Below are 26,543 nucleotides of genomic sequence, written 5' to 3'. Positions count from 1 at the left end.
TCCCTTGATCAAGAGTGCAATGGGTTCTTTGCTTCTTGAGATTAGTATGTTAGCAACAGAAAATGCAGGGACATATTAATCTGCAGATGCATGTTTGGTAGTCTTTGCATGTGTATTTGCCCTGACAGATTATTATATATTTGCACCCCCTGGTCTGCTGCGGTGTTTACTTCTAGCTACATGCTCCACAATCTGTGATGAAACATGAGTCTGTAGGGGTGACCAGTGTCAGGGAAAGATGATCAGGCCGGTAGCCTTGGATGACTTGAATACTTTCCAACGGTATGTTAGGGTTTGCTCTTCATTTCAGATCTGTAGCTGTGAGTGTGAGCGTAGTGCGCAACAGAGGGAGAAAAGTTACAGAAAACAGATTCGAGCAGAGAGGAGATGAATCTGTCCTTGCTAATCTGACAGCTCACTTAGGGGGATTATTTGTGCTTAAATTCACACATTAACATGTAAATTATGTCAGAAAAACAGATTGGCCAAGCCTCCCAAAGGAAACCATCCACTAACAGGAACATCAAGAAGCTCCGCACCATTAGCATGGTATGCAGCCTGACGAGCAGCTGGCAGCAATGGGTGACAGAGAACGAGAGCAAGCAGGCCACCGAACCCAGTGGCTGGTGTCCCGCTTGGCTGAAAGAACCAAAAGAAGAACCTAAAACGACATGGGTCCCCAAGGAGCCTCTGCCTGCCCAAAACCAGCCAACAGAAGCCCCTCAGAATCATGCAGCTGACGAGGCTCCAAAGACATCAACTCCTCATGAGGAGACCCAAGATGTAGCCAAGACTGAGGTGGTCAAGGCCTCAGCTGAGACACCAGTTGTGTCTCCTATCAAGACAAAGGAGGTGGTGAAGACTGCGACTAGCGGGGCTCAGGAAAAAAGTGCTGGCATCGAGCTACTCACTGAGAGGATCAAGAAAGAGACTCTGCCTTCAGATGAGGAGATTGACAAACTGCTGAAGAAGAAAAGCTCACCAACACTGCGCAGAAAGTGCTCCAACATGGTGTCTTCACTGACCAAAAGCTGGAAGCAGGTAGAGAAAGAACGGAAGCTTGAAAAAGAGGAGGGAAGACCAGTAGAGGAACCTGCATGCAGTGTTGATGGAGAGGACAGTCAACACCCTGTAATAGTGGAGAGACTAAGCGTGGAGAGTCTAAACGTGGAGAGACTAAACGTGGAGAGACTAAACGTGGAGGATGCTGAAGTATCCAGGACAGTGTCTATGAAAGAGGCAGAAGAAAATGACTCTGAAGAAGATTCTGGGTCAGAAGTGAAGATCAAAAAATCCTCAGTGCCTATGTGAGTAGGAAGAGTGTGCTTGATTTTGTGTTTCTAGTGAAGAGAGAAATGTGTTTCTGAACAAACATGTTAAGGGATAACAAGTAACAACGAAACATAATGACACAGCAATGTTCTTCCATCGTACAAATTCTTAAGGGCCAGATGAAATACAGGGCATCCATAAGGTCTCTTTACAATTTAACAAATGTATTACAAAAGCAAATGAATAGACAAATCTGTGGAAATTGAATCATTTAATATACTTCTATATGGCCACCATTAGTTGCACGAAGCACATCAAGACGGTACTCGATTTCTTGCCATGTTCATGTAGCAGAGCCTCATCAATGGTGGCAATAGCATCAGTGATCAGTGATACACGATACACAAATGCAATGTGATTAAAAACTTTGATAACCACTGAGTACATAGAACAAATCTCATCAATTGCTTTTATAATTATTTTTAAAAATTGTAAATAGACATTGTGGGCACCCTGTAGCATCCTTACTTCCTTAAAGATCCCCTCCAGGCACATTTCAAGATGCATAAAAATACTCTGCTTTAACAAAGTTTGTGTCTGATTAGGTTTTTCCACAAAAAATATCAATTACTTACATCAAAATTCTTAAAATTATATCTCCACTCTCTTTGAACAGTATGTCTCCTACTTCACTGTAGTCCAATCTCAGTTGTACAGTACGTGCACTGGAGGCTTCATGTTTCCATATCACATTTGTATAAGTTGTTTAAATAAGTAAATTCTGCTTGTAAGTACACACCTTGAAATCTAATTCAAGGGGAAGTAAGAGGAACATTCCCCATTCAGCAATGTGCTGTCACATCCTGTTGTAGTTCGTGTTTTATTTTGAAGTTGTTCTCCCTTTGTGTATTTTGTTAGTTTAACTTCCTGTGTTTCCCCTGCCCTAGTTGATTGGGTCATGTGTTTCACCTGTCTTGTTTCACTCACCTGTGTCCTGTTTAGTTATTGCCCCTTGTCTATATAGGTTTTGGTTTTCAGTTCAGTCTCTGTGTTAGTGCTGTGCCTCAAACATCCAACTGAATGAACAAATACATTTTTGAGTGTAGGGAAATATAATGTTCTTTTGAAATAGAATGATGAAGTGAGACGTTTGAGTGACTGTTAGGTATGGGGATAATGGCAGTTTAATTTCACCAAACATGCTGATGGGTTGGCAAGTTTTCCAGGATGTAGCAGTTCCCAGAAAGTTCAGTGACTATTTCCTGATAGTTATAAAAACACAATCTGGTAAAGATTTCATTACTGCTCTTAGAATAGAATTGTTGGTTTCTAAATACTTTCACCGGTGCATTTTTGAATAATCTGTAGAATCTAAGAATTGGAGTAACATATTTTACAATTTGGGTTCCTGCTTTTCATCAAGTTCCCTGTCAAGTGCAGTGCACATGTGTACAGTATAGATTGCAGCTCAGTTTTATTTTGCACAGAAACCCAGAAACTCCCTATACTGGAAAACTACCATTTTATTTAGGCATATGCAACATGTGAGCATGACATAAACTAAACTAAAGAAAAAATCTTGGAGCTAGATTTTGACACAAAGCTCCTCTACAAGACAGGGTCACAATATCACATAATAATACAGGACAAAGTTTATTTTCTACTTAAATGTTGGACATGGAGGATATTTGAGGCTTTTGGAGGTCCTGGAGATCTGGGGTTCCTTTGCTGCTTTGGCTGGTTGGTAATCCAACCTTGACAGGCCTGCATTTACACTGACAGTAACACCAAATAAAAAAGTTCTCACACGCTGGTTCAGAACAGATACTGAGGGTAATATATGTTTTTATCTCTTTGTAATATACTCTGACATCCCTTCCCAGGTTCAAAAAGGAAGCTGAGGATGCCAATAAGATCAACGCCCTCTCCAGTAAATACAGCGCTGTGGGAAATCTCAAGAGCCGCTGGCAGAACTGGGCCTCCGACCACACCGTCAACCAGAAACTAAACCCCTTCAGTGAATACTTTGACTACGATTACTCCATGTCCCTCCGCCTCCAAAAAGGCCAAGATGGTTATGGACGCCCCAAGGACGGCACTAAAACAGCAGAGAGAGCCAAACGTGCCGAGCAACACATCCACCGTGAAATAGATGACATGTGTTACGTTTTACGGACTATGGCTGATCCGGATCCAGACGGGAAGACCAGAGTTACGTTCGGAGAGCTGTTTGACAGATACGTCAGGATCTCTGATAAAGTGGTGGGGATTCTGCTGAGAGCTAGGAAACATGGGAAAGTGGCATTTGAAGGAGAGATGCTGTGGCAAGGCCAGGACGATGGGGTGATCATCACTCTGCTGGTGTGATAGTGACACCTGGGTCAAAGCTGTTATTGGAAATCCTCTTAAAGCTACTTGGCTGGCACAATGGAACTTGAGAACTAATCCCAGTCATTACCAAGCAGGGCTAAGAGGAGGATTTAAAATGCTATTTGACCTGGGTTTTGTTCAGTGGACACACAAAAAACAATGTCAAAGGAATATGGAGACTATAACGCTTGGTGGATGAATTGATGTGGATTATCCAAAGAAATTCTTGCTGCTATTTTTGTACATACTGGATTCTTTATGTCTGTACTGTGACAGCGTGAGTTGTAGCTGTCAGGGATATGTTTTGTTAACGGACTTTAGAAGTTTTAATTCACAAACTCTTCTAGCTTTTGGCTACTTACGTTAAACATTCAGAGCAGCTTGCATAATTTTTTATGTGGGTCTCTCTTTAGCACTTTCTTTATGGCTTATGAAACACTTGAGTATGTGTTAATGTACCAAATAACCAGTAGCTTGGCAATACAGCATATAGTCATTTTAACACAGATTGAGTTTCATTGCCCGAATACATGCAGCTCAGCAGACATTTCACTGTACCAAGCATAATGTAGAGGAACAGAGCAGACCACAGCACTTTTAGATCTCCTGGCCTGTAAGACTGAGGCTTGTTAAGCAAATGTAAAGGGTGACTATGACTGTCCCGGGGGGGAAAAGAAAACTTTCCTTTTACGTTATTAAATTTCAGTTGAATTAATTAAGCTCTATTGAATATAGATCAGAATCAGACAACATCTAAAGTTAGGAGTTGTTTTTAGTGTCAAACAAACTGCAGACAAATGCTATTTGTTTTCCTTTTTAAACCATTTAGTAATGCTATATTGAGATACCCTGTGCATTAAGTATTTATTAACACACTCATTCACTTGAGACTCCTTTAAAGTTCTGTGTGATTGCCTTTTCCTTATAAAATATTAACTTTTGCTATGATTTTATTTATTTATTTATTTTGTAGTTTACTCAAACAGGATATCACGAACCATTTAGCTCATTAATTCCCTTCACAATGGCCTATTTTTATCTGGATAATACAGCAGCATGAAAGATTGTGTCGCTCAGGAAGTGCATGTTTTAATAATAAGGAGAAATGACTTAAAGCAGTGATGTCACCACTGTGTGTCTTTCACTCCACCCACCGTGACCTGAAAGCACCTCATCTTTCTGGGATGTTCCTACTGTGCCGAGTTGCCGCACATGGTTTAAAGAAACAACAGGATTTGCATTTATTTTGTGGAGGTGGTTATAGATTCAATTTGCCTTGAGGTAAATAATCATATAATACATGATTTCCTATTTTTCTCAAAAACAAACAAACAAACAAGAATGATTATTTATTTCCCTTTCAAGTTATATATAAGCTATGTAAAAACAAAAATGCTGCAAATAATTTAAATATCTATAATGAAATGAAACTGTTTCATATGGCATTACTGTATATTGAACAGGAGTTTATGGGCCAACACCTGTCTTGATAATTGCATGTTCATGACAGCCATGTGTCATTTTGAAAGACTGTTCATATCAAATCAGGTCAAAATGTCTTTATTAATGTGAAACAGATGGGAAGCAATACACTTTTTCATCATATCCTCAACCATTAAGTGCACAAGCAAAAAGAAAAACCTTTAAACATCTACACATACACATAAAGAGAAAAAAGTCAAACTGCACAATAATGCTTCAGAAGATTCATTTGGTGTGTGAATTACATTTGAAATCGGTTGTTTTTACTCTTCACTACATATTTTGTGTTTAATTTGCTACAAGTATGTTGATCATAAGAGCAAGTAATAAAGAGTACATCTATTTATCTAACAGAACACTTTACATTGTCATCTTTTCTCACAGCCTATACTATACTATACTATATTAGCATTCACTGCTAATTGTTCACTTTCCATGCCACCTTCATTAGCTCCCACATCCAAAAACACCAAGACCTGGTCCCCTGTTTCTGACTACCAATACATTCAAGATTGAGTTATCCATTATCCATTATATGAATCCAGATTTCTGGGAAGCATGTGCTCTGAAGCCAAAGCGCAAATGTGCTTCAACAGCTAAATAATGGGAATTGACCAGTATATTTGTTTTATAGTCTAAAGTAGTAATACTCTCTGTGACACAAATGCAGTTGAGTAATGAGTAAAATCTGCTTTGGTAGGATGTAACATTCTGAAGACATCAATAACACCATAACATTCACTTATGTTTTAAGAGCTCTTCCCTCTCTAGTAACTCTGAGGGGAATCTGTATATGCATTAAAACCTCCACATATAACAGTATGATGTCCTACAATTAATAATTTATGCAGTTTCCTGAATATCTTAACTCTCATTTCCTTATCAGGAGGTGTATACACATTAATAATTCTCATTTTTATATTAGCATAAAAACAGTCAAGTAATACAATTCTCTGGGGAATAATTTGTAATAATGTATAGTACAGTGGGCCTACAATAAAAAACTGTTCCTGTTGACATTTATGCTCCACTCATAAACCAATCAACCAAAACTTTTTACATGAAAGTATTTTCTTTTCTGTTATTCTTTTGAATGACATGTACAAATTAGTCAGACAAGATGAGCATGACAGACAAAGTTTTATTATGGTATAAATCACATAGTAATGCCCTTTACTGTTTGATCACTCATTTAAAATCTTGACACAGACACTAAAAAAGATTCTAGGAGGATAATCAAGGATTTTATAAAGATGTTTTAAACAAAATGGCTAAAATCTCATGATCAACAGCTCAGCAGGAGATGATTCAGCCATGATGTCAAAATGATTAAAAATGTTTTTTTTTTTAAAAATGCACTCCAGAATAAAAAGCTACAAGTCTGAAATAAATTGTGATTGTGATAAAATTGGTTTGGCTGTATTTCTGAAAAATAACAGCAATTAATCTCGTCTTCTCTCCTTCTCAGTGCTTGGTTCTGTTTGCAGCTGGATTGAAATCAGCCCAGTGGGCTCCAATGGAGGTGATGGCTCCGTGAACTCTGCCGCTGATGAAGCGCAGCTCGGCCCCGCTGTGTTCAGGATACATGTTGAATGAATGGCCAACGGGTTGGCCTGCGAACAGCGAGCGGCCTCTGTTAGTGGTGAAAACTACTGAATACAAGTAGTGATTATGTTTTCCAGAGATCTGGACGAAGGCTTCACCCTCAAACAACTCCATCTCTAGGACCTGACCGCTTTTATGACCAGCAACAAGGGACCAGACGGAGCCGTAGCGGAACTGGAACCTGATGAAAGTGAAATTGACAAATGTATGACAATAAAGTAGTAATATATTGCACTATATGAACTCATGTTAAAACAAAATATTGTACATTTAAAATATGTTTCACACCAGAGCAAATAAAACAAAGTCATTATGTGATTAACATGATCCAGATATGTCCAATATGTTTATGATGACATTTGAAACAAGATTAAAATATGTGATACTCACCCAAAGATGTAGCCGTTAGAGTTCTCCCACACTCTGACAGCTGTGATCCGTCCCTCTCCAGTTAGACTGTACTGAGAGCCACTTCCTGACCCCACGGGTGGGGAGAAGGAGAAGTGCTGAGGCCCGGCTGCAAAGACAAGAGACACAAATCAATAAAATTAAAATCTAATGATTGTATTTTCTTAGTTAAGCACTGTGTGCCTATTTATGGGTGATAATAAATTCAAAAGAAAGTATGCTTATTTTATTTATTTATTTTAAATGTACACTTACCATCAGCCAAGACAGCGGTTGTGAGCAGAACGAAGAAGGCAATGTAATGCATTCTGTGAAACAAATTGATAAAGAGGCAGAATTATTTACCCTAGATGTTATTTTTCTAGGACAGAGTCAATCTTAATAAAAGAAACCAGATTTCTTACTTGTCTAATTGAATTCTTTCATGTATCAAGAGACACCTACAGAAAAAAGAAACAGAAAAGTTAAAGTATGAATTGGTCAGACTGAGGAAAAATTCAGTGTGTGTGACCATCAAGTGTACTTTGCTTGATTAAGTTATTTTCATATATCTTTGAGATAAAATCTAATAAGAATACAAATAATCATATACTCACTGATCTGGAGTCAAAATGTTCAAAGATGATAAGGCTTCAACATCGGTGTGAGCAGCTTCACGTCCCCTTCTTATCTTTATATCACCCTGATGCATTCCTGAGGACCTTTTACTACTGTAGGACTTCCTGCCTGGGTCAAGGAAACAAATGCATAAAATTCCCTGTCAGGTAATCACCATGTTCATGATTAATTGATTGTGACAAGCTGGTAAGAAAAGGAATGCAAACCTGCTTTGCCAACTAGGCCACCTACACTTAACCGTAACAACTGAACCATTGGCAGCAAAAATACAGCATGCTATGTAGGCGTATGTACTTCCCTGAAACATGTCGATCTGTTTCTTTAATCGTCAGATATCTGCTAAATAATTAGGATGATAAAAAATCAAAGATGGGTTTCCATTACAGATATTCTAAGGAAAGTGAAAATAAGTATTGTATCATTCATTTTACATGACAGTTACAACAACTATGGCATTTATAACCATACTTGCTTTGAATATGAAGCTATCAACACAAACCTGAGCTTAATTGACAAACCTCAAAAATAATAAAAGTGGTTTAATAAGTGAGTTTAATATCAACAAAAAAGAAATCTCCTTCTGTACCAAACATACTAATCACTTATGGAGAAAATGGAAGGTGTAACTTCAGCTCATAGCCACAGATTCAAGTAAAAATAGGAGGAAAAATTCAACTGCCAGTTATTCCTCTGCAAGCTCCTCTATTACAGACACATTAATCAGCAGGCTGAGAAAGGCATTCAATTTGACTCTATTTAGCTGTATTTTTCATGTTGTCTCTCATATTGTAAATGCTGGTTATATTAGACCGTTGACTGCAATTTATGGGCCTGATAATGTACAGTAATATACTGACACAATAAAAATAAAATAATGAAGAAAGCAGAATAATAGGACAATTTCAAAAAGTCAAAGGAAATTCAGCTCTCTCACATTCATGCATACACTGTACCAGTGCTTCAGAAAACAAACATTTTCATGCTAGTTTCATGTTTGTCCAATCTGATGAGTTCATGACGCAGGAAACTGATATATGAATAATTTAATGAATTGCGTATTAAATAAGTTTGCTTTAGCCAACGCACAGCATACTTTTTATACACACTTCAAAATGTTCCAAATATGTAGACTTTGCCTTTTCAACTTGGTCATAGTGTTTGGTCAAAGTGAGGGTCAACCTGTAGATAGATTGTTTATTTGTCCTTTCGGAAAATTGTTTTGTGCCGTTTTCAGTGCATCTGATACAAGTGCAAAGACATTACAATAAACAAGAACACAATAGACAAACCATACACCCACCCTCCCAGGACAAAAAGACAGGTTGACAATAGGACAAAAAAACCCAACTTAAATACAGTACAATACTAAAGTGCAGTTATTCAGTACTAAAGTGCAATGTGCTATTCAGTCTTAGTTGTCTTATTTAACATGGATATGCTGGTAGGTATGAATGATCTGCGGGCTCTGTTTGTCTGGAATGAAGGCATCCTGAGCCTCCTACCTGAGGGCAACAACTCATATGTTTGATGTAAGGGGTGTGAGAGATCCTCACATATATTATTTGTCTTTACCACCCTTGTTTCAACAGTCATGGCCATGCTATTTAGAGGCTGGCAAGCAATCTTGCTGGCCATGTTGACTATCCTGTGAAGCTTATTTTTATTTGCAATAGACAGAGAGGAGTACCAGGCCACAGACATACCAAGAAACCTGCCTACAACATGAAGCAAATGCATCATCATTACTTATTATGTGACTGATTCATATCCTCAATATTCTTGCAGGAACTGACAGGTGTTTTTTTTTCTTACCACAACATGACGTCTGTGGCTCGTAAAATTACTCAATGTGAATTTCTAGATGATCTGTACTGTCCATGTACTTCACTTATAAATGTTTTTGTTTTACTCTTTACTCTTCCTAGGAACCAGTTGTTAAAGGCGTAATTCATCAAATCTATTTATAACCAGCATTGAGATAAGATCTGAAAAAACATGTTTTAAGGTTTTGTTCAACTTATATAACAGCTCTTCTTCCAAATAAAGCATGATCACAATGCAAATTATAGTGCTTTCTACAGTATACTGGATAACTTTTTGACATGATAACACATACAGTATGTGTAGATGCTGGAACATCAAAATCTGTTTGACTTCATATATAAAAAGGACCAGAAAAAGTCAAGTAACAGTTGCAGAGATATTTCAACTCTGCAAAGTGAAACTATTTTAATTTGAGCATAGCTTGGGGTTTCTCTTGGACTACCACAAAAAGTAAACAAGGAAACAAAAGGTACTACAATCCTTTACAATCCTTTCCTTACTTTCTTGACAGAAGGAAGCGTAAGCAGTGTTGATTTATCATCACAGCTGCATCCTTGAGGTTTGTCAATTAAGTTTTATAGATTCTTATCATCAGAATTATTTAGCAGGTAACTAAGGTACGTATGCCTATGTATCTTTTCTAGGAAGTACAAGTGCAGTTGTTACAGTAAGTGCAGATGGCCGAGTTGGCGAAGCAGGTTTGCATTCCTTCTCTCATCAGCTCCACACAATCAACAGATCATATCACATTTGTTTTAGAAAACATGCAGATTATGATTTACGTGAGAGGGCATTGCCATGTTTGTCTGCTTGTTTCCTTGACCCAGGCGGGAAGTCTTGGTAAAAGGTCCTCAGGAATGCATCAGGGTGATATAAAGACCTGCCAACAGGACAAGAGGAATTAGAAGCTTTAAGAGGTGAAGCTGCTCACACCGATGTTGAAGCCTTAACATCTTTGACTTGATTTTGACTCCAGATCAGTGAGTATATGATTATTTTTATTCTTATTAGATTGCTATTGTTTAAAAGATTATGTTAATTGTCAAATTCTTATTTCAAAGATATATGAAAATAATTTAATCAAGCAAAGTACACTTGACGGTCACACACACTGAATTTTTCCTCAGTCTGACCAATTCATACTTTAACTTTTCTGTTTCTTTTTTCTGTAGGTGTCTCTTGATACATGAAAGAATTCAATTAGACAAGTAAGAAATCTGGTTTCTTTTATTAAGTTTGACTCTGTCCTAAAAAAATAACATCTAGAGTAAATAATTCTGCCTCTTTATCAATTTGTTTCACAGAATGCATTACATTGCCTTCTTCGTTCTGCTCACAACCGCTGTCTTGGCTGATGGTAAGTGTACATTTAAAATAAATAAATAAAATAAGCATATTTTCTTTTGAATTTATTATCACCCATAAATAGGCACACAGTGCTTAACTAAGAAAATACAATCATTAGATTTTAATTTTACTCATTTGTGTCTCTTGTCTTTGCAGCCGGGCTTCAGCACTTCTCCTTCTCCCCACCCGTGGGCTCAGGAAGTGGCTCTCAGTACAGTCTAACTGGAGAGGGACGGATCACAGCTGTCAGAGTGTGGGAGAACTTCAACGGCTACATCTTTGGGTGAGTATCAAATATTTTGATCTTGTTTAAAATGGACCTTCTAGCTTCATTGTTGATTTTCATTGTGCTTCACTCCTCTATCCTTCCTTTCTCTCCTCTCTACCCCAACCGGTCGAGGCAGATGTTCTCTCACTCTGAGTCTGGTTCTGAGGGTTCTTCCTGTTAAAAGCGAGTTTTTTCTTGCCACTGTTGCTCATATGGGAATGTTGGGTCTCTTTAAAGTTAAAACCTGAAGAGTTCGGTTTAGAACCTGCTCTATGTGTAAAGTGCCTTGAGATAACTCTGTTGTGATTTGGCGCTATACAAATAAAGATTGATTGATTGATTGATTGTTAATCACATAATGACTTTGTTTGATTTGCTCTGGTGTGAAACATATTTTAAATGTACAATATTTTGTTTTAACATGAGTTGATATAGTGCAATATATTACTACTTTATTGTCTAACATTTGTCAATTTCACTTTCATCAGCTTCCAATTCCGCTACGACTTCATCTGGTCCCCTGTTGCTGGTCATAAAAGGGGTCAGGTCCTAGAGATGGAGTTGTATGAGGGTGAAGCCATCGTCCAGATCTCTGGAAAACATAATCACTACTTGTATTCAGTAGTTTTCACCACTAACAGAGGCCGCTCGCTGTTCGCAGGCCAACCCGTTGGCCATTCATTCAACATGTATCCTGAACACAGCGGGGCCGAGCTGCGCTTCATCAGCGGCAGAGTTCACGGAGCCATCACCTCTATTGGAGCCCACTGGGCTGATTTTAATCCAGCTGCAAACAGAACCAAGCACTGAGAAGGAGAGAAGCTGAGATTAATTGCTGTTATTTTTCAGAAATACAGCCAAACCAATTTTATGACAATCACAATTTATTTCAGGATTGTAGCTTTTTATTCTGTGGTGCATTTTTATCATTTTTAATCATTTTGACATCATGGCTGAATCATCTCCTGCTGAGCTGTTGATCATGAGATTTTAGCCATCTTTATAAAATCCTTGATTATCCTCTCTAGAATCTTTTTTAGTGTCTGTGTTAAGATTTTAAACCACAGAGTGATCAAACTAAACAGTAGAGGGCATTACTATGTGATTTATACCATAATGAAACATATACATCATATCCTACTCATTTATACATGTAATTCAAAAGAATAAGATAAAGAAGAAAATACTTTTATGTAAACATTTACCATATGATTGGTATCCATGGAGTTGCTACTAGGTTGATATGAAATCATTCACCTCTGTTTTCCTCTGAGATCCAGTTATTTGCTTGTACTGAATAAATATGCTGAATTATGATCAATTTTAAGACTATGTGTGCTTTTCTGTAGCATCTAACTCAGGAGAAGAATATGAAGCAATGTAGACTTTATGTTGTTAATCTGTAGCTCCTATAACCCCATAATGAGATTGAGATAACCCTGATGAGTGGGAGGGGTTTTACAGATTTTGGAGAGCTTCAAAGCTACAGAGGACATTATACAACTGCTTTGGGTTGACTAGTGCTTCTCATTATGAGAACACAGACTTTCATGTGTAAAATCTATGGCATGGCCCCTTAATGAAGTGTTTTGTTGATGCAGGATACCTGTGCAACTGTAAGATTTAGCTTTGACTTTCATTTCATATTTTGATTTTAAAAGAGCTTTCCTTGCAGTGCAACAATTTATTATTAGGGTTATGGTTAAAATAGGGTTTAAAATGGCCAAAGAATATCATGTATTGCAGGGAATAAGTTTGTTTTTAGGACTTCCTCAACTTTATTTGTGTAGCACCTTTCATACCATAAATGCAGCTCCAAGTGCTTTCATTTCTCTTCTTTGTTTTGTTCATATTTTTCCTGGTGACCTATTTTTAGCATGTTTGTGACTCCTCAAAAAATTCTTCATGATAGACACGTAGTATAAGCACAATCAAAAATAGGGTCATCCAAGTACAGTACAACACACTGTACATGCTTTACTGTACATGCTGTCTGGTTACAGGAAGAAATGTTAGAAGAAACCCCCCCGACAGGCTGAACGAGGAAGAAACAAGGGAGAAAAACGAGAAACTTACCAATAGTGACCGAATGCGTCTTACACACAACACAAAAGGACAGACAGACTTCCTCATGTCACATCATTCCTGGATATCAGTAATGCAAATGTAAAACTCAAATACCATGACACACATGTGAGGAAGAGTGGAACAGACAGACAGAGGTACAGGCCGAGCAAAGTGGTCTAATCTTTAGTAGGAGGCACACACAGAAGGCTTGATCAGTTGTCCAACGGTATTTCATTATTATAAAATGTGCCACTATGTTTCACATGTAACCAAAAAAATAAACAATTATCTTAACTCATAAGCATAACTGAAATAAAATCAAAGTAACGTGTACACAGCTACACTCTACCAGAGCAATCTCTACCCCCTGAGCAGTCTCACAGCCCCTGCTTATATAGAGCCCTCCATCAGCCTGCCCTCTGAATGAAAGTGGACTGTACCACTCCTCAGGTAGGTCCTGAGCCCCTCCTGAAACAGGCAAGTAACAACAAGATTAGCATTTAACCAACATTCACATGACATCACTTTTATACAGCCTGCCTCCATTACATCTGCAACCAAACTTAATCAAATCACAAACGGTCTTAATAATTTATACAACAATTCACCGACCACAAGTATAATTAAATGAATAAGTTATGGTACAATGGGGACAAATGGTGTACTCTCACCCACTTTGTCAGACAGACAGACAGACAGACAGACAGGCATTACCTGTACCGCATGTTTTCTATTGTCTGGAGACTTGCAGGAAGTGATGTGAATAAAAGTGACTTGCTCATGCCACACTTCTATTTTCACTTTAATGTCACCACATGACCTGAGTTGGTGGATTTTGTTTTTGCTACAGCTGATAGTTCAACAAGCTTCTCATACGTAGACACACATATAATATATCACAGAATAAACAGTGTATCCAGACAGGAGGGAAAAATTAACACTTGATATAAATCCTCTCTGCAGGTGTGTCATGTTGAAATTGCTCCATTTAATTAGCATACCAAAGAGGATTTGCAAGTCTTTATTGAAGCTCTCAGTTTAAAGACCTGATAATTATGATGTGCACCTTTAGATGCAGTCATTGTACAAATAAGCTACTGTTTTATTGCTTGCACCAGTGGAGTTGAAAAAGAATGAGCATACACAAAGCTGAATATGAATGTGAGGAAGTGCAAGTCAGTTCACAAAGAGATTATTAATTCAACGAGTAACACAATGTGGTAGCCATATTGCACAAAGTCCCTGCAGAACATTATGTAACACAGAATAATACATATAACCATAGATGATACAGTAGCTAAAAATTAAATGATTTCCTGTATAGCCTACCATGCAGGTGAATGTCTCTCACTAATATCCAACTAAACCTCTTAAATTTGACATTTTGGGAATTACTGTTACATGCTTTTTTGCAGAAAGTTAAATCAACATGAAGCTGAAGTCAGGAGATTGTTAGCTTAGGACTAGAAGCAAGGGGGGAAACTAGCCTGACATGTTCAAATGTTCACCTCTAAAGCTCACTAATGCACATGTTAAATCTTGTATCTTTAATCTGTACAAAATCTTAAGTAGAAAAGTTGTGGCCACGCAACAACTCATTTTTACACTTTGGATTTTGTGTGAATTAAACAAACAGGACATGATGTGTGTGCTTTGAAGGGTATGGTGGCCCTGAAGTGCAAATCACAACAGCAAATCGCAAAACACAACAGCATTAGAGAGACTCACACCGGAAAAGGCAGGTACATGAGGTAGAAGGTAGGCATTGATGCCTCGTCCTGTTTGGATGTACTGTCTGTCAGTCTGCGACTAATAGGCGGTAGGCCAAGGGGAGATTACGTGTATTTAGAAGATCCCCACCGAGAGAGGACCTAATCTTCTGTGTACAACATCTTAATTTTTAACAAATTAAACAAAAAGTGTTGGCACTCTTACCTCTTGCACATTTTTTGTTTATCGGTAACTTTGTCTGAGTTACCGGTTCTGGCAAACCGAGCGGGCAGCTATGCTCGGGGTCCGACATGTATGACGTGATTGAAGTTATTGTCCAATGACACGCGTCGAAATTTTCCGGGGTTTTTAAATATATTTTATAGAGTTTAGAAACATCTGAATAAAGATGTGACGACAGTTGTGCTGTTGTATGCTCATGTTTCCAGGCCACTATCAATCAAATCTGATCAAACCAAGCCACACAGTCCTGATGAAGCAGATAAGCTGCATTTAAAAGATTTAATGTTATCAAAAAAAGACTTAAGATTTGAAATGAAGTGTTCAAGAGCTTCAGGACTCATAGTAAGTAATAGTTTTGTTGGGGTTATTATTGCTTTTTTTAGCCTTTGGTCAGAGCCAGGCTACCTGCTTCCTACATATTAATGGAAAGCACTTTGAGTTTATTCATAATTAAATTGGGTTGGCTATTGTGTTACCTTGCCTTATTATAGGAATAGGCTTGTGGGCCTTACTATAGTGGTTTCCAATTAGGGCAAACACACCTTTGGAGGAGAGTGAGAAAAAAAAAGACAGAGGAGAAGAAGACAAAACTGATTAAACTTGCTCTTCCTACTTACGCTTAGGCTATAGCCTACACTTCCCAGGATCCTTTGAGGCGTGGCAGCAGCTGTGCGCTCCGGCTTGCCCGCAGCAAAGTGATGATAACACGCCAAACAAGGTACAATGAGAGAGCGTTGAGTTTTACATTTCGCCAGCTCCCTTACGAGTGATGCCCAAATCTGTGGAGTAGTACAATGGCTGTCGAAGGTAAGGCGATGCACACCCTGCACACCCCTGCACATGCACACAGCACAATTTTAAGATTTTGTTTCGTTTTGTAATGTAAAGGTAATTAGTTATAGTAATCATAATGAAAGAAGCATTGAGCTGAATGGTATGCATGGCTCAAGCCGGGCACAGTCGGGTCAACTGTGAAACACTGTGATTGGGTGATATTGCAGCCTCTGCTCTCTCCGCATTACGTACACTGTCCTGGTCATCGTCTCCTATTATTGCACTGTACTATTGAAATCATACACCGCTGGTATACACAGCTGTGGTACATGATCTCACACAGCATCAAGACGCAGGCTCCTTCTGTAGCCTCCTTCTGTATTTCTATTGTTACTGTCTGTCAGTGTGTGTCTGTGTCAGTGTGTGTCAGTGTGTGTGTGCGCCTGATCGTAAGCTCAGCGATTGGAGACAACAGGTCTGCGACCGAGGAGCAGTTCTTTTGCATAATCATCTCCAGCGTGTCTGTCTGTCTGCTCTCTGGAGGATGTTTGGAGCCGTGCTGTGTTAAGATCTGTATCAGAAAGCTGACTGTTTTCTGAGAAATTATACTGTCCTGTTGATAATATAGCACCGGGCTCCTCTGTGTTGTGTTGCAACAGAGCGTCTTGCGCGCGCGTGTGTGTGTGTGTGTTTGTGTGCGCGCGCTCATCTTGTTCCACAACACCAGTCTGCTTGAGACGGCTCATCTGGCAGCAGGTGGTGTGACATGTGTACCGGGGAAGTCATCCGCCTCTTCCCTGTGATTGTCAATAAATAGTTAGTTAAGGTGCTCGCTCCGGACATTAGAGGTGAGAAAAGTGCTCTTGACAGCCAGTGACTCGGGATGCTCGGCCAATCTCCTCACCTTATCGGGGGCATCTTGTGGATCCAGAATCCAATGAGAGGTATGTTGGATGGGGTAGGTGATTGGGGGGCTGGGGTTGGGTGTGGTGGGGTGGGGGGGTGTCACATGCATGCAGTGAAACCAGCTCATTAGCTTTACCTCAAAGGCTTTTCCACACCACACCAGTGCTGTGTTTTGTCCTTTTGGTCCATGCTGGTATGAATGGTATGAGACTCTCCTGCATACTTAACTAAGATCAGGTTATTCATCTCTGACAGCCATGACAGCTCATACAGTATACACATCATTCACATGCTGTTTTTTTTTTTTTTTTTACCTGAGCCATCTTTGTTGTTCCTCTTCTGAGATTTATTGAAGTGGGCTTTTTGAGTTGTGGGCTGTCACACTGTGTTTGCCATTCAAATATTTACATGGACTGTCACCGATAGCACAGATTAAATAGCAAGTAGATTTGCATGCAGTACGTGATTGAAAGATGTTGTTCTGCAGCATTACTTCTCATATTTTCCCATGTCAAGTACCCAAAAATAGACACAAATTCCTGTTTCACAAATTTCTATGCTAGGGATTTTCTCTCCTGATATTTTGTACAAATCTGTGTGCATGTAAACCAGAGGCATATATCAGTCGAGGATTATAACCTTTGATCACAGCAGTCATTATTACAGACTATTCTCTCACCAGGCTAGTGTATATTAAAGTCAAATGAATTCCTTATTCCACTTGATAGGTCCTACTTTGACAACAGCTGCTCTATATGTGCTTTTAGATTCAGGAATTTCTGATACAAGTTGTGCCATTCTCGCTCTGACAGCTGACCTACAGGTGTAAATATATATCACTTATTGTTTTCAAGCTTAAAACATGTCTTTAATGGTATACAGTGAGCAACACAGCAACTATGGCAGTGAGCACTGTCATCCTCCCAGCGTATCCCCCAGTACAGTTTCATGCATCTCTAGAGATTTGTCTTTCAAAGCAGTAAAGAAGGAGGCAGGCGCCCCAGCTGCCTGCAGATGCGCACTTTGTTCCAGTACTGAATGGTTCATCCTTTTATACAGTTTTATCCCTTTCTGTTTAGTTTGTTGCCAGGACAGATGAATAAAATGATGGGTTAGTATTTTAATAGTATTTATCCTCTCATACAGCCGTGAAAGTCCTCAATTATGATACCACTTCATCATGCTCAATGAACAATCAGACTTTACTACTATTAATATTTTTCGGAATTATCACCTCTCATAACACTTACTTCAAAATACTACAAATTGTGAAAACTTGTGTTGCAAAAATTCAAACATAGGTAATTACAGAGCCTGAAGTACAGTATCAATACGATTACTTAAGCAGTTTGTGCAGCTGTAGGATAACTCTGTCTGTGCATTCAGTCATAACTCACAGACTGGTGCCACTGGGTGGGATGAGTTATGAATCATGTCTCCATCCCACTGAAGCTGCAATAAGTAATGTGCCTGCTAGAATTAGGGAGGAAATAGCAAAAAACTCCACTTCAAAAAACACACAAGGTCAGATCAGATTTTGCAAGAGCAGCCAAAACATCTTTTACAGCCTGATACTGTGACTGCAATATGATACTTTGAAGTACCTTGTCTTGAAAGAACTGATGATTGTGCGACATATGCCTCAGAGAGAAATAGACGTCATACAGGAATTCAGTGGTAGGAAGTAGCTCATGCAGTGCACTTTTATTTGAATTTTGGATTCTTAATTATTTCACAACCCTTCAGATTTAGCTTGTGACAGCAGCATATTAATAGATATGGCATTTACAGCAGGGTGAGAGTCTTTAACTTTTGGGACTTCAGATAGATGTTGCTGCCTATACTTCTGTACTTTTACTGTAATTTTGGTAGGAATGCAAGACTTTGATGTGAAATGGAGTTTTTTAGTTCTTAAGAAAAAGATCTCGATACTTCATCCACATGCTGATAAGATTTAAACCTGCAGTGCATAACCTTTACATATAAATGAATGTCTATTACATCCAAGCACTTTCTAAATGAGTTCACACTATGCTGATGGAGCCTATAACCTTCAGAGTTTTTAAATGTGGTGTTGGGTTTTACACTCCTGTGTTGGACAGGAATGTCATGGCTTTCTGCTAACTTGAGCAAACGTAATTTAATCGCATAGCTTTTTAAGACTTAGGAAATGTTATCTTACCAAATGGATCAAATTCTGATTGTGAAACTTTTCGCACGGGTTGTGTGACACTTAAAACAATTTATCTACAGTTTTAAAGCAACAACAGTAGTGATGGAGTAAGCTACAGCGGTATCAGTGTTCTTGTAATTAGGACATTTTCACTGCCAGAAGGGGGAGACAAAAGTCCCGCACTCCAGCTTAAACCATTTAAAAATAGACTATATTTCTGAAATAGAGTCGTTCATTAGCAGTAAATTAATCAGTAACTATTTCAACAATTGAATAATATTTTCATTGTTAAACATTTCTGAACATTTTTAACTTGCGGCTTCTTAAATTACATGATTTTCAGTGTCTGCGTTGTATAGATTAGTCATCGATTGATTCTTTATCAGAGTAATGAAAAACTGATCAATTAAAAATAACTTGCAGCTCTGTTGAATGAACATGCACAAGCAAGTACTGTTATTTTGTTGTATTTTTGTATCTGAAATATCTTAATTGTTTGTTTCAGAAGATTGGAGCACACTGATATACACTTCTAAATTAGCCGCAGTTAGCTGAAGGTGTTATTTTTTTCTCTTAGATCCAATCTAATTAAAACTAGTTTTGTTTATTTCTCAGCGGCACAAGCAAAGCTGTCCCTGTGCATGGACAAAAGCTCACTGCAGCACCATCACTTTTAATGTACGATGAGAAAAAAAATCATACAACTCTGCAGTGTCACTGTTTTCTGTCCCACTGCTCCACCAACCCCTCTAAGACAGAATATAGGTCAACTATTGAATCATTGATAACACATGAGAAGACAATAAGCTCTTTGGGAAAACCAGCGCGTTCGAGAGTGCTTGCTTACCCCCCCATTTGAACATTACTTTGGAAGGCACTGTCACTTTCAAGTCTTTTGGAAGTTCAGTATGTGAAAGATGACACAAAAAAATATCTACAAATGGCTGCAAAGGTCTGTACTAATTATACTCAAAGCAGGCAAGTGGCTTGGTTTAATCAGGTTGTGTAAATGTTTGTTTTAGCAGCATATATATAAGTCTAGCATAGAAATCAAAAGTTTGGCCAAAGATGATGTATCATATGTATGTTTCAGAAAAGTTGCATCATGATCATGCTGGATAGTAAATCTGATACTAATTGGGAGAGATAATATTGTCAGTGTGTGGCTTTGGTAGACCCTACTAGTCCCCTTAAAGTCCCCTTCCACTCAAAAATGTATCTTGCTATAAAGTTACATGTTTGACCTTCACTGTGCAGAATTATGTATGTGCAGAGTTTAATACTAGAAGGCTCTTTTCACATTTAACTGCACACATTTCACAACACATTAAACACATTTAACAAAAAAAGAAATCTGCTTCTAAGCATTGCCTCTTTGCATTGCCTGATGGCATCTACGTCCTATTGGATTCAAATTTAGCTTTATGGCACTTACTTGTGTTCTCTCCTGACTTGGTCCCTGTTTGTGTTGTATCAGCTTTCATACCAGTGTTTCCCACACATTCATTTATTGGTGGCGGTCCGCCACTAAAGAATTACGTCCGCCACAAATAGATTTTTCGGCTTTTTTCTCGCTCATAAAATAATTATAATGGGACTCTGTCTGTGAATGTAGCTTGTCGTTACAAATCCGGGGCAGTATGTGGCGGCAATAAAACCAAAGAAGACGCACTTAATGCACCTGGTCGGCAAGAAGAAGAAGAAGAAGAAGAAGAAGAAGAAGAAGAAGACCACCACCGGAGGCTATCTGCTGGTGTGTGGTGTCGTATGAAACAAGAGGAGCCCACGGACGTAAACAAAACAGTCACGTGTCCCACAGATGTACGTTCAGGTCAGGAAATGACGTAAACGGACCGTTTATGGTTTGTTCCGTGCGTGTTATGTTACGTGTTGGACTAAATACATGGACATATTGAGGAAAGTATTCCGGTTTTATGGAAACGGATTTCATATTTCAGCAGAATGGATACTTGTCGAGCTGTACAGAAAGTCCTGAGTCATAAGATGATCGTTGTGGATAAAGGGAAGACTTTGAAGGTATGTAGCATTATAGCTGTTAGCTTACTTTAGCTAAGTGGCTAGCCGAGCTAACCGCTAATACTATCACGGTTGTGAGCAACTATATAATTCGTGAGTGGTCTTGAATGAATCAGGAGAATCTAAGCTTTCTAACAATGTACGGCATGAATATATATGTTGAAGGGTTGGTGTTTAAAACATTCAGAAGAACTTGTCGCTACCTCCCAACTTCCGGTCCGTCCCGTGGGCGGAACAGCGTGTTTTATGTGTCTGCAGTTCCGATCCTTCATGTTGGCTGAAACAGACAAGTCACCCTCAAACATGCTGAAACCATATTGAAGTTTGGCCTGCAGTTAGTCTTCCCTAATGTTTATGTGACAAGCTGTGAGGGGGAGCGATCATTTTCTTATCTGAGGACCACACCACCACCACCACCACCACAAATAGATGCCTGTCCTGTGGGAAACACTGCATACTGTATGTACATTGCTTTGGATAAAAACGTCTGCTAAGTGAAATTGTAAATTGTAAAACTGTAAACTGCTGGAGGGGGTAACGTTTATCTGTACTCACTTTAAGTCTGAGTTTAAAACATGTACCTAAGCATCACATCTGCTTTGGAAGCCAATTATGGTCCAATATGCAACTTACAGAATAATATAATGTAGAAATGTGAAACTTCCAGGTAATGTGCAGTGAAAATGAGCTTTACAGTAAAGAAGGAGACATCATAGACCGGTGATTAAACTTTTGAAATGAAACATATTTGCATATTCACAGATTTTTCAATTATAGAGAAGGAGTCAATTTTAAAAGTAATTGAACTTGTGAGAAAAACAATTCAGACTTATTAAACTTATTTTTCCGTGCAGTATTTTTACATGTCTTTAAAAATGTTTGGAGGCTATGTTTTAATATTTGTGTACATGCTGTTCTTATGCAATTTCACTTATGCTTGAAAGATCAAAATTAATCACAGATGCAAATACAGATTCATATCACTTATGACCGTACTAATTAGGCACAGCGGTTCGAGGCTTCTGGTGACGAAGCTTTAGATCATCCTGCCTTGAGTCCTCAGCGTGGTTGGAGACATCACTGTCACAAGTACTCTTGCCTCATAACAACTGATATGGATAAAAGTCAAGACTTAATCTTATGCTGAGCAATATGACAGTGATGACATACTCACCCCCTGTCATTCTGACTAAGCTGCATTCAGACTGATAATAGCAGTGTGTCAGAGGACGGAGCCCCTTAATTCATTTCAGTGTGATTGTAGCATTTGAGCAGGTGCATATTCCAGGTAGATTACATTATACTGTAGCTAAAGTACAGAGTTGCACTAATTCTATAGTTTACTACAGTATAATTCTACTGCTTGGTCTAATGTCAGGACAAGAGATCAAATTATTACTGCTGATATGTTTCCAGAGTAAAATCTTTCCTCACAGTAGTGTAACCTGCTGTGCAGCATCCTTGCATCTGAGAAGCTTTCAAATTGGACTTCTTGTTCATATTTCAGCTTTTCACAGCGTATGTGGCAATATGCCTACCGCAAAACAGTCCTTTTGCATTTTTTTATGCATCATGCACATTTATACATATATTTTCTATATATTTATGTGCTATGGCTCTGTTGAACTACTTTTGCATGATTTACAATTCAAAATATTTATTTTATAGGGGCCCTTTATGCAGCCTGTCAGTTCAGCCGCTGTCTGAAACAGGCCATTTTAGCTCCTGTCCCTTTAAGGCCCCTTCCAATGACCCATAACTCTGTTTTGATTGGTCAGCTTCCAGAAGCTGCTCCTTGCAGGCTTCTCAGCTCAAAAGGTTATGTAAACATTTTACTGCTTTTTTTCTTTCTTTAATCTAAATAGAAACTTGTCAAGTGCATCCATACATGTTCGAGCCCAAATGCGATCCGAATATCCGAGTGGACAATGCAAACAACCCGGGGAACAACCTTAGCAACAAAGGCTACAGAATCAACACTTGTTTGTGGGCATGTGTGACCAATCTGATGTCATTATGAGGAGGAAGTAGAGGAAACAAGCATTTTTACATATGTTCACCTCAAGTTTTGGACTGTTGACCATGTTTAACATATACTTGCAACATGATTAATAACAGTATAAAAATAAGATAAAATCACAGAAAGCATATGTCCACCTTAAGCCGTTCTGTTTTTGGTCTGAACACAGCCTGTTTTTATGACTACTTATGTAACTTTGGGAAATCTATTAAAAGCTATGTGAGGCAACAATGAACAGCTATGTTTCATTTAGGCACGCATGTGACATGTGACATGTACAGCCTACATATGCATGTACTGTGGACATGCGCACATTAGACCTGAACCCCATGTCCAGCCACAGCAGTGTTTACCCCTGTGGCTGGGGTTGTTCATTTCACTCCTTCTCTCTTGCCTCTGTACATCAAGCCTCCTTGATATGTCCTGCCCTGCTCTGCCTGCCTGTGCACTCATTCAGAAAACTCATTTCAAAACCATCCGCGGGACCTAGCCCAGGAATAGGATTACTAGAATAAACATGTTTATTTGACTTGTTGGAATAGGATTACATTTTAGGCAAGTTAATCAGGTGTTTCCCAGTGAAGGGTGCCCAGTTTTCAACCTTACTAAGCGGAAATGGGATTAAGATGACAGAAGATGTAGTAAATGTCATAGGAGAGCAGTGTTGTGTAATCATCCCTTGGGTGGACCTACAGCTATCTTTGATTTATCCTTCTAAAGTGCTGCTGCATGAAATTCCAAATGAGAGCTAAGCAGAAAATAAAAATAGAAAATAGAAATAGAAAAAAAAGTAATAGTGGGGCACAAACTTGTCCTCTAGCCTTATCAATATTCACAAATTAGACTTCATCAAGAGACTTGCAGGATTGATATAAACTACAAGTAAATGGATGGCTCTGTCTAACAAATGTCAGGGGTTAGCTCATTACAATTCTATTCGGTCTGTCTCCAGCCTGAGCGCTTTAGCTGGCTCAGCTTGCATCACTGTGTCTGACTGTCAGCCTGGGAGAAACAAATCCAGGAGAAGGTGAAGCCAATAGAGTGTAGAGCAAGTGAAAACACTCTGTTATCATGCAGTACTACTTTCTGTTCACTTAGTTTAACCAGTTTGCAGAAATTGGCTCTTATAGCCCACTTGTAGGATCATTCCAGCTTAGAAAAGCATTTATCACTTCTGTTGCATGCTTTTCTTGTTTGCTGTACTGTATCAAATGATCTGATGGTCATTTTCACAGCAGACATTTTAGAAAGTTCAGGTGGTTTCTGTTCCAGCCTTCCAGTTGAAACAGTTAAAGAAAGTCAGCCCTCATCAATTACATATTTTACACCTGTGCTTTTCCTATGGCAACATTTATTTTAAGCACATATTCCCAAAAATGTCTGGTTTCAGCCTCTCATATGGGAATTTTTGCGAGATGTCAAGACAATACTCACAAATTTGTCCGTTAAATATGAAGCCACAATTCCCAAGACACATCTTAAATGCCTTATTGTTTCTCATCAAAAAAATATAACACAGCTAATCCCATTCTTAGTCATTCAGTGAAGATTTGGGAGGATGTTCATAAATATATCCCCAAGACAGCCATCATGCTTAATAGCACTCTGCCGCTAACCTTAAGAGACCATTCTTTTGGGGTGTGGTCGCAGAAGGGCATCAAAAAGATGTTAGATTTATACCAAGGGGACACACTCTTTTGGAGACTTGAGATATGGTTATCAAATTCCGGCCACACACTTCCTACAGATATGACATTTCATAAGATCTAAACAAGGAGGCTCCCTGGATAGGCCCAAGTATAGTCCCTTTAGAGTCTTTGTTGCTCAAAGACCATCTGGACAGACATATATCACAAATGCATGGTTTGCTATCAGAATATTCTAAGGATAATATAACAGCACTAAAAGAGAAATGGGAATGGGGTCACCAGATGCAGATCACAGATGATAACTGGAGTAAGATTGATGAGCAATTGCAGACAATTTGCATTAAAACCACATTTAAGCGCTTTATACATAGAGCCTGAACCATTATAAAACTGATTCACCCCTCTCTGTCCCCATTGCAGACTACAGACAGGCACGTTCATGCATATGGTATTGTCTTGTTCTAAGTTTTGACAGTGGTGGCTGGAGATTTAGAAGTTTTTATGAATGGTAATATGTTTATAGACAGCCCTAAATATTACAGATGCCCCTGTAAGAAGCTCCTGTAAAACATTTCATTTCTACACTTCACAATATGACGTGTTTATTAGTGAGCCTTAGAGATGCTTCTAGGCTGATTTTGTTACTGACAGAGGCAGGCTATAGCTGTGTCCCAAAGTTTCCAGTCAGATATTAAGCTAACAGGCTGCTGCAGAAGCTTCACATTTACTGTAAAGACATCAGAGTGGTATTGAACTTCACAACCAAATCTCAGCTGGCAAGAAAGCCAAAAGGTGTATTTTTTTTCAAAATGTTAAATTATTTGAATGATGTGATGTAGAAGTCATTCCTCCCCCCCAAGTATGCACAATGTAATTGATACTGATTTGAAGAACTTCTGGTAATGTGAGAGCATAAGTATATTCTCAATACTTTACATAACCACAGCCCAAAATACTGCATTCCTGTGGAGAAAACGAATTGAATTTAAATCCTGCCACGTGTTTGCCGAATTGTAGCTATTTCCATATTCATGCCACACATGCTCTAAGACTTGTCACTCACTGTGTTGAAGTGTCACCTGTAGCCTTGGGATGCTTTGAGCTGCTGTTCAATCAATTTGAATCGGAAGCTATATGCCATTTCTGCACAACACACACTCAGTATTTGCACATACTGTGGTAGATTCACAGCAGTGAAGGAAGGGAAAAGGTGTTGATTTACCACATTTAGATCTGATGTATATGCAGAGGAGGGAAGGCAAAATGCGAGAAGAGTGTGGCTCTGTGCTCGCTTTCTTTTATGTAAATGCAGTTCAGCGTTTGACCTCTATTTAGTGCATTTCTAAATGTATTGCAACATTAACCTGGCTGATAGTGTAAGGGTAGTACAAAACCTACTGTACATAGCTATATCGACCTTCATGATGTATAAGCATCAAGCAAATTAAACCCAGGGGGAAGATATAAATGCTGCTGAATGTTCCAGTCATTCGTTGCTCATTTCACCATTGTAAAGCACTCCCAGCCCTTTGTGCGTCTGTCTTCCCTGTCAAAAGTGACTTTGGCTCTTTTGTGAATATTCTGCACCACTTGTCACCCTGTTGTGTCGAGGTGAGAAACTTGGCAGTGTGTCAGCTCCATTCTCTGATGACCATGAAGTTCTCCGAGCTCTGTTCTGCTGACTGATTGAAGCTGCTGAACTAAGACAGTTTGTGTGTCACGGATATTACTGTGGGCACAGATGGAGGGAGTCAATGTCAGGTGAAGACG

General features: G+C 38.8%; 4 protein-coding genes across 4 annotated transcripts in view; 3 read left to right on the top strand and 1 right to left on the bottom strand.

Moving 5' to 3' along the window:
* Positions 1–465: 465 nt before the first annotated feature.
* Positions 466–3,719, top strand: abrab (actin binding Rho activating protein b). Its single transcript, XM_053334621.1, has 3 exons — positions 466–1,131; positions 1,204–1,307; positions 3,156–3,719. The coding sequence occupies exons 1-3, from the start codon at positions 466–468 to the stop codon at positions 3,637–3,639; spliced, it is 1,254 nt and encodes a 417-aa protein (XP_053190596.1). The 3' UTR covers positions 3,640–3,719.
* A 2,869-nt stretch (positions 3,720–6,588) lies between these two features.
* Positions 6,589–7,444, bottom strand: LOC128373866 (zymogen granule membrane protein 16-like). The gene is made up of 3 exons (XM_053334060.1): positions 7,393–7,444; positions 7,120–7,246; positions 6,589–6,910 (listed from the first exon to the last, which is right to left on the bottom strand). The coding sequence occupies exons 1-3, from the start codon at positions 7,442–7,444 to the stop codon at positions 6,589–6,591; spliced, it is 501 nt and encodes a 166-aa protein (XP_053190035.1).
* A 3,440-nt stretch (positions 7,445–10,884) lies between these two features.
* LOC128373865 (zymogen granule membrane protein 16-like) lies at positions 10,885–12,004 on the top strand. The gene is made up of 3 exons (XM_053334059.1): positions 10,885–10,936; positions 11,083–11,209; positions 11,683–12,004. The coding sequence occupies exons 1-3, from the start codon at positions 10,885–10,887 to the stop codon at positions 12,002–12,004; spliced, it is 501 nt and encodes a 166-aa protein (XP_053190034.1).
* A 4,867-nt stretch (positions 12,005–16,871) lies between these two features.
* The window catches only part of samd12 (sterile alpha motif domain containing 12), a 104,097-nt gene continuing 94,425 nt past the window's right edge, over positions 16,872–26,543 (top strand). The window contains exon 1 of the mRNA XM_053334058.1: positions 16,872–16,932. Within this exon, the coding sequence (XP_053190033.1) occupies positions 16,872–16,932 (61 nt within the window). The remainder of the gene's footprint in view (positions 16,933–26,543) is intronic.

Source organism: Scomber japonicus, chromosome 15 (genome assembly GCF_027409825.1).
Source record: "Scomber japonicus isolate fScoJap1 chromosome 15, fScoJap1.pri, whole genome shotgun sequence".
NCBI lineage: Eukaryota > Metazoa > Chordata > Actinopteri > Scombriformes > Scombridae > Scomber > Scomber japonicus.
Note: the sequence above shows the minus strand (reverse complement) of the source record. Positions and strands in the feature narration are given on the sequence as shown.

Excerpts from the sequence above, each read along its gene's own strand:
- abrab (XM_053334621.1), top strand. The coding sequence starts at position 466 with ATGTCAGAAAAACAGATTGGCCAAGCCTCCCAAAGGAAACCATCCACT. Across the intron at positions 1,132-1,203 it reads GAGAGGACAGTCAACACCCT|GATGCTGAAGTATCCAGGAC; the intron begins GTAATAGTGGAG and ends CTAAACGTGGAG. Across the intron at positions 1,308-3,155 it reads AAAAAATCCTCAGTGCCTAT|GTTCAAAAAGGAAGCTGAGG; the intron begins GTGAGTAGGAAG and ends ATCCCTTCCCAG.
- LOC128373865 (XM_053334059.1), top strand. The coding sequence starts at position 10,885 with ATGCATTACATTGCCTTCTTCGTTCTGCTCACAACCGCTGTCTTGGCT. Across the intron at positions 10,937-11,082 it reads AACCGCTGTCTTGGCTGATG|CCGGGCTTCAGCACTTCTCC; the intron begins GTAAGTGTACAT and ends TTGTCTTTGCAG. Across the intron at positions 11,210-11,682 it reads TTCAACGGCTACATCTTTGG|CTTCCAATTCCGCTACGACT; the intron begins GTGAGTATCAAA and ends CACTTTCATCAG.
- LOC128373866 (XM_053334060.1), bottom strand. The coding sequence starts at position 7,444 with ATGCATTACATTGCCTTCTTCGTTCTGCTCACAACCGCTGTCTTGGCT. Across the intron at positions 7,247-7,392 it reads AACCGCTGTCTTGGCTGATG|CCGGGCCTCAGCACTTCTCC; the intron begins GTAAGTGTACAT and ends TTGTCTTTGCAG. Across the intron at positions 6,911-7,119 it reads TCTAACGGCTACATCTTTGG|GTTCCAGTTCCGCTACGGCT; the intron begins GTGAGTATCACA and ends CACTTTCATCAG.